The sequence below is a fragment of the Photinus pyralis genome, unplaced genomic scaffold, assembly GCF_008802855.1.
Source record: "Photinus pyralis isolate 1611_PpyrPB1 unplaced genomic scaffold, Ppyr1.3 Ppyr1.4_LG9, whole genome shotgun sequence".
Taxonomy (NCBI): domain Eukaryota; kingdom Metazoa; phylum Arthropoda; class Insecta; order Coleoptera; family Lampyridae; genus Photinus; species Photinus pyralis.
In genome coordinates this window covers 14,162,616-14,169,940 of record NW_022170878.1, presented here as the reverse complement: position 1 = coordinate 14,169,940, position 7,325 = coordinate 14,162,616, and the positions used below count along the sequence as shown (strand labels likewise).

General features: G+C 39.8%; 1 protein-coding gene across 2 annotated transcripts; it reads right to left on the bottom strand.

Moving 5' to 3' along the window:
• Positions 1-5,885: 5,885 nt before the first annotated feature.
• On the bottom strand, positions 5,886-6,445 carry LOC116180814 (U-scoloptoxin(19)-Sm1a-like). Of its 2 annotated transcripts, none has more exons than XM_031500949.1 (3): positions 6,335-6,445; positions 6,127-6,282; positions 5,886-6,072 (listed from the first exon to the last, which is right to left on the bottom strand). In XM_031500949.1, the coding sequence occupies exons 1-3, from the start codon at positions 6,381-6,383 to the stop codon at positions 5,939-5,941; spliced, it is 339 nt and encodes a 112-aa protein (XP_031356809.1). In that variant the 5' UTR covers positions 6,384-6,445; the 3' UTR covers positions 5,886-5,938. The 2 variants fall into 2 exon arrangements, with proteins under 2 accessions (XP_031356809.1, XP_031356808.1); XM_031500948.1 differs by having other exon boundaries at positions 6,127-6,288; positions 6,335-6,444.
• Positions 6,446-7,325: the final 880 nt, after the last annotated feature.

Below are 7,325 nucleotides of genomic sequence, written 5' to 3'. Positions count from 1 at the left end.
AGTTGAGATAATTAGTTAATACTTGTAGCAGCGGCGCGTGACAAAACGGCACGACGATACCGGCCCAGACCAGTTAAACTAATTAAGATCTCCTGCCAGCCAGCGTTATTAAATTGCCTATAAGGGAAACATAATTAAATGTCGCAATTATGGGGTGCGTGTAGGGCAAATTTGCCCGAACGCTTGTAATTTCATTAGCTAACAGTGTATTGAGTCGATGTCCCGTGGATTTCATTGGCGCTTTAGACCCAATAAAGGATGAAATTGATGGGAAATGCATCCAAGCTAGAATATGCTTCTCTGGCAAAGATTTCGTGCCGATTGGAGGTGTCCGGTTTAAATGTCGGTACAATTCCATAAGTAATCCTGAGATAACGGAGAAAATTGACGGGCACGCGAAAGGAAGCGTATGTAAATAAAGCTATGGGGGTTTTGAACCTTCCAATTCAAGAATACATTGTAAGTTGCGTGACTAGAAACGCATCCCTTCCAATTTTAATTGTTATACCTACACAGGAAGGTTTTTCAGTTTCTATTTTTATCGAGGTCCGCCCTTTGTTAAAAAAAATCGAAATAGCATTAAAATGACTTAGATTATCTGCAGATGTCACATCGGTAAATCAGTACATTTAATTAGATGATAGCGATCGATTTTTGTGTCACGCATTCGCCTTGTGATTATCTGAAATTTCCTGGTGTGTGAATATTTAATGTTGAACTTGCCGTTGTTTGTCTCTTTTCCTACGGAGAAGCCAACAGAAACTATAAAACTTGCGACTGCAGAGCTACAACATTTCCTGCAGCTACGGAAACCACAGTACAAGACAACAAGGAGTACATACATCAGAATGTAGTAAGTAAAATGCAATAACTAGAGCAATTCCACATACTACAATAATTGCAACGGCCACAGAAACTTCTACAGAAACTTTAAAGAGGTACAAAAACCAATAGGAAGAGATACATGTTCATTACAAGTTTCTTTGTCATTATTGTTGAATAATCTGCCGTTTTCAAAATAAGTATACGGGGCCAGGCACAAAAGTTATAGGACCTAACCTAATTTTTTAATGGAACACCCTGTAGAATTCTAAAAACATGGCATAATTATATTATTAAATTATTAAATTCTCTTTCTAAAAATTTAAAACTATTCAGTATTGATTCCAAAAAAATAAAAAATTCCACGAAAAAATCTTTTTGAAATTTTTTGCATTTTTTTACTTGAGTTCTTCATTTTTTTATAATCAAATATTAACTCTATTTGGGAAAAACATTTTACAGTGAATTAAAAAAACCAAATCCCTTTTTTCAAAAATCATCAGCCTCCTCTCCTTCTTTCTTTTCCTCTTTCCGCCTCTTATCTACATTCCTATGGCATGTGGCCTATATTTTTCTCTTTCTCTCCACCAATTCTGCATTTCCTTCCTTCTTCGTTTCTCCACTTTTCCATCCCTCTCTCATAGTTTCCGCGCCTAACCCTTACAATTACTTCGATATGTTTTCTTCCCTTCCTTAGGTATCTCGAGAACCAATGCCTTATCAGCTGCTTGTACCTATGCCCTTTTTTCTAAGTCCATCTTCCATCCTTTCCCCTATTCCTCTTCCCCTTTTGTCCTCAACCCTTCCGCATCCATTTCTTTCATAATATTCTTTTCATTGTTCCCTCCAATTTCCTTTTGTGTTTATCTTTGTTGACTCTTCCATTCCTTTCCTTGAAACTTACCACCCTGCGTCACGGCGCTATCCTTATCTTCATTTTTGTGTTTCCTCCTCTATATGTAATTTGGTGTCCTTCCGTTTACAGTCAGTAATACTTTCTTCTAGTTTTAACCCCATTTTCCCTTTTATTCTTCGTTCCTTTATTAGTGCATTTGCCTATTATTTAGTTACTTCTGGTACTCTAAATATTTAAATTCACTTCACTTCCATTCTACTTCCATTTCCCAAGCTCTCCCTTCCCAAATCTTATCAACTTTGATTTTTCGACATTTCCAATGAAAACTTGACAATTTAATAAAAATCCGTGGCGGTTCCAACCCCCAATGAAAATGAACGTCCTAAACCCATTTGTGCAGTAGAAATCACAATTCCAAGTCATTTTCTGAATTATTACCCCCTTAAATTTCAAGCTTTGAACTAATTGCGCCAATGAAAACTTGAAAATTTAATAAAAATCCGTGGCGATAACAACCCCCAATCAAAATGAACGTCCTAAACCCATTTGGGCAGTAGAAATCACAATTCCAAGTCACTTCGCATTAAATTCATTCAGACCAAGACAGGAATTTTGAATCTCCGTTATTCCAGGACGTTTTCAAGGTCATGAAGGGTACAGATCGACCGACATCTTCATTTCCGCCAAAAAGGTGGGTGTGTTATTTTTTACCACAACGCAATTGTACCTTCCTTACTAACGTGCGGGCGGTAACAAAAATCAATAATCTCATTGATCTTGGAATACGTTTGCAAGGGGAAATTTCCCAAAATATTATACGGAAATAAGCTATTCCTAATAAATCCTTGATAACGTGCTGCTTCGAGTCCTGTAACTGTACTCTATTCTCTATTTATCATCTTCCAAAAGTAATTTCCTGTTTTTGTTTCCCTGATTTGTCTTTTACATCGTTCCTCCATGGTTTTTTCATTGCACTTTCTTTTGTACTTTGTTTTGTTTTCTAAACTCCTTCTCTATGTCTCCTTTTTTCTCCATCATTATTCTGTATCTGTGCCTTTCATCTGTACACTCTCTCTGTCTCACCACTCTTTTCTATTATTTCTCCCTTCTCCTGTTTCCGTGTTATTTCTCCTTCAAATTTTTCCACTCCTTTTTGTACCTCTGGTCACCTTCTATAAGTCTCAACAGTCTCTTTGGTCCATATCTGTATCTCCCTTGGCCTTTGTATCTTTCTATTTCTTAATCTTTTTTTCTTCACTAACTTCCATTCTATTCTTGTTCCTACCTTAAACTCATCTATTTCTTCCAGTTTTTTTTTAATTCACTGTTGTGTACCTCACTTCTTCCTCTTTGGTTCACTCTTTATACTTTAATTTTCTATCTTGTGTTTCTCTCCCCATCTCTACTCATTTTTCTTTGTTACAAGTTCTGGAATTTAACTCTCCCCCCAATTTTCTACATTATTTTTACACCTTTCATTCTTTCTCTAATTCTCTTCACCTCCATTTCCACTCATCTTTCTTGAATGCCTTCATCCTCTTTCACCCCCCACCCCCCACATTCCCATACCCCTTTTTTACCTCTGTTAATATACCTTCTTTTGTTTTCCCTATATATTATTCCCAAATTGGTTTTTCCATGTCTTCAATCGGTAGCATGTTATGTATTTTCTTCCAGTTCTTTTCTTCTATCCATCCCGACATCATATCCTCTTACAAACTCCCAGAATTGAGCTTCTTTTATTGCTACCCCCCGCCACATTCCAGAACGTCAATTTCATGGCACTTATCTCCATTTTTATTTCGTTTTGCTACTTTCTCCTATTGTTTTTTTCTATCCCCCTCCCCTAACCCTTTCCCCCCTGTCTTTTCTTTTTGACTTTTAATTTCTCGCTCCAAACCCCGCCCTTTCGTCTCCCATTCTCTCCCATTCTTTCTTCTCACTATCATTTTCATTTGTTACTCGATCTGTATTTTTCATCTTCACGATTAATTTCCTTTATCCCCATCTTACTTTCTTACCCTTTCTTCTTTCACTCCCCGCCTCTTCTAATTACTCTCTGTACCCTTCTTTCTTCATACCTCAACTCGTGATCTATATCCCGCTCCCCTTTAACCCCTGCCCCTCATAGCTCAATTTTCTTTGCCCATTTTAATTCCGCGATTACTATCTCATTTCCCCCTACTTCAGATGTTCTCGCCTCCTTTACTTTCGCCTCTACATGCAGGTTTTCTCCGTGCTTTATCGCTCTTTTCGCTTTTCCACCTTTACTCCTTTTACCGTTATATTGTTCCTTATCTTCTCTCTTTCCTTTCTCCCATTTTCTTCTTCTAGTTTTGCTATCCTTTCCATTGGTTCTTCTATTTCCTTATCCCATTTCTCTTCCCCTAATCCTATTTTCTCTTTCATTTTATCTACATACTCTTTGTGTCTCATTATCTGCCCTCCTTATTTCCGCCTTTACTCCCTCCATCAATTTTTCCATTACTTTTTACATGGTTTCCCTTACCATCTGCGTTAGGGGCTTGGTTGCCTCAGAAGCTCGGAGGCATTCGCTCCAACCTTTTCCGTATGGGATGCTAAAAACATGGACAAAAATGGATATCTGCCTACGTGTGTATATGCAATTTTCCACCCAGTGCGAGCAGCGTGTGTTGCCTATCCTTCGGCGAATAAGTTTCTTATGTCACAGATTTCTTTACGTATATCTGTGCTTATGCCCACCATAACTGGTAACGCTTTTTTTTTTAAATCGGGATGGCCCAAAGAATAGTGTAGTTTGAGGAAAACTAAGAAAGGAGAGAGAGATGGTTCGGGACTCAGGTTGGAAACTGGCAGGTAGAAAAGGGGTGGAACCACAGAAAGATAAACCGCGCGACTCTTGAAATACTCTTGCAGACGATCAGAAAAGATGAAAAATTGCATGTATTGCATTCAGACAATGGTCCTTTGAGCCGAATCGCAAAATCAGCAACTGGCGACGCCTTTTTTAAAAATTCGGGATGTGGAAAGAAGCGTGTGGTTCGAGGAAAACTATATTAAAGAAAGGAGAGGAAGATGGTTCGAGGCGCAGGGTGGTAACTGCGTTGTTAACTACCTAATTAAATAAATAAATTTAATTCGCCACCCAGAAAGACGCTGCGTGAGTTTGGTGAGGAAGAATACGCAGTGGAACTGTTGCGGAGCTATCGCACTATGGCTAAAAAAAACCTCAGGGATGGGTCCAGGAGTGCCGCAAGAGTCTGTTTTAGGACAGGAATGTATTATGAGTAGTTATACAGGGGCGACTTCAAGGTCGCTCGCGATGGCGTGGAGGTGACCTTTGAAATTAGGTCAAGATGACAGTTGAGTGCCACGTGGGCGGTGACCTTGAAAATTAGGTCAGGGTAAAAGTCGCGTGACGCGTGGGCGATGATTTGGTAAATTACACCAAGGTGAAAGTCGCGGGAGAGGTGACCATGGAAATTAGGTCCGTGACCCGTGACACAAGTTTGGACAGAGCTTGTGAAAAATTGGCAAGGCGGTGGAAAAAATCAATAACTGGATGGGGACACGTGATGTACAGTTGGTGCCGGAGGAAACGAAAATAGCCTTAGGGACAGGGAGGAGAAGAAACTGCTGACCTTGATATCTCATGTGAAGATAGCATGCGGACATACGGTGCGCTTACCAGAATTGTGCCCATTGCTGGAGGGGCACGTGCCTCGAAAAAAAGAGCACTGGCAACGGCGGCAACCTCGATTCTACTCTACGGGCGGAAGTCTGAAGCCCAAAACTAAAATGGGGAGTGGTTATAACTTATAACCAGGGTAGAGCAGGTGATACGACTGCCGGCAATCAGTGCTCACGCGCCACCAGAAGTGTGGAGGATGTTATGGTGATTGCGGAGCACAAATTGCGATCAATACGCGAGAGTAAATCGGTGGGAGAGCAATAACGTTCATCTAAATTGACTTTTGTTAACTACCTAATTGAACCTTTTATGTTATATAGCCTTGCCAAACGTAACTTTTTGCACCATACGATTAATATACAATCGAAAATAAATTGTCATAAATTTGATTTTCTTTCTTTGTTTCAGGTAGGTGTCGTCTTTCTCAATATGGTGGTGGGTAAGTTGAAGTACCAACAGAACTATTTTCAGCATTAACTGCACGGTTGAACTGATTTTTATCCGATTAGATAATTCTGTTGATTGTTGGAAGCATACCCTTGAACCATACTTTATTTATACCTACTTGTTTCTACAACTAAGATTATTTATATAAAAATACAGCAAAATGTTCCCTTTAGGCAATCCGTAGCTTGCGGTTTTTGTAGGTGATCGGGGCACGGGCGACCATCCGCTACGCAATCGCCTCCGAACCTTTTGCAGCGGTATTCTTTCGTGGAAACTGGAACCAGAGGACTTTACCTAGCGATCCGCGGCTCATTCCGCGTTTACTTACCTCCATGGCAACATTCGGCTCCCTCTGCTTGTTGCTCGGGGCAAAGGTTGAGATATATGTCGTCCACGGGCACCGAACATTCATCTAGTTTGATACACTGCCCTCCTTGCGCACTGCAAAGATCTTCCGGGTAAAAATCGGTCGGACCCGAATCTCCTGCATCTACACCGTTAATGCAAACGCAAAAGCAAAGAGAAAGGTAACTTACCCAGTACGATAATGGGCAACAAACAAATTAGAAGCGACGCGCTGAACATCTTTATCGTTGCTAGTCGAACTGACTACTGGCTTATATTTAGCGATTCCCTGCCGTTTATCTAATGATGGTTATGTAGCGTAAATAATTACTTGAAAATTACGCAACATTTGTTTAAAAGAAAGGGGTTTTTAGCTACATGTTTACAATCTGAACTGTATCTATACAGGCAACCTAGACTCAAGTGTACTTGTCTTGCAAAATAAATATTTTCCAAGGTTTCTAGAGTTTCCTTGTTCTTATATCGGTCAATTAATCACCATTTGAATAATTTAGAGAGGAAACCACGAATGTATTTGCGGTTTGCTTTTTTTTTTACTTATTGAACGGTGGTTATATCTTCTTCATTCTCTTCCTTTTGGCTTTGTCGTCATCCACCCCCAACGTCACTCAAACCACCCCACATTTGGGTCAAATACCTGCAGGAAAGTCTTGCGATGCATCCCATCTCGCCGATGTACATTCCGGCACCGTTTTCCCGACGACAACCCATCCCGACGACCATTACTATCGGCTATGAGCTTAGAAATTAATTCCGGTGAATTGTTTCAATATAATAAACATGAATTTACTTCATATGTTTACCGCGTCTTAAATGTTTTCCATCCCTCCTTCCTCGCTTCCCTCCACCTTCCGCCTCCACCGATCCCTCGCCGACATTCCACTTCCCCTCAACCCGTTTTTCTTTCTCTTTCTAATATTGCTTTTGTCTTTCTCCTCCTGCTCTTCTTTCTAACCTTATCGCTTCATTTTACTTTTAACAACCTCCTCCAAGTCCACACCTCGAATGCTTTCAGTTTTTCTAATTCTCTTTTATTATTATATCACACCCATATAACAAAACACTCAAAACTCGCTCTCTTTCTCATATACGCTGTCTTGGCCATTTCAATTCCTATCATTTTCTCCTTTTCATTCAACCAATGGTCTTGTAAAGAATTTA

Excerpts from the sequence above, each read along its gene's own strand:
- LOC116180814 (XM_031500948.1), bottom strand. The coding sequence starts at position 6,383 with ATGTTCAGCGCGTCGCTTCTAATTTGTTTGTTGCCCATTATCGTACTG. Across the intron at positions 6,289-6,334 it reads GTTGCCCATTATCGTACTGG|ATGCAGGAGATTCGGGTCCG; the intron begins GTAAGTTACCTT and ends TTAACGGTGTAG. Across the intron at positions 6,073-6,126 it reads AGCCGAATGTTGCCATGGAG|TTTCCACGAAAGAATACCGC; the intron begins GTAAGTAAACGC and ends CTCTGGTTCCAG.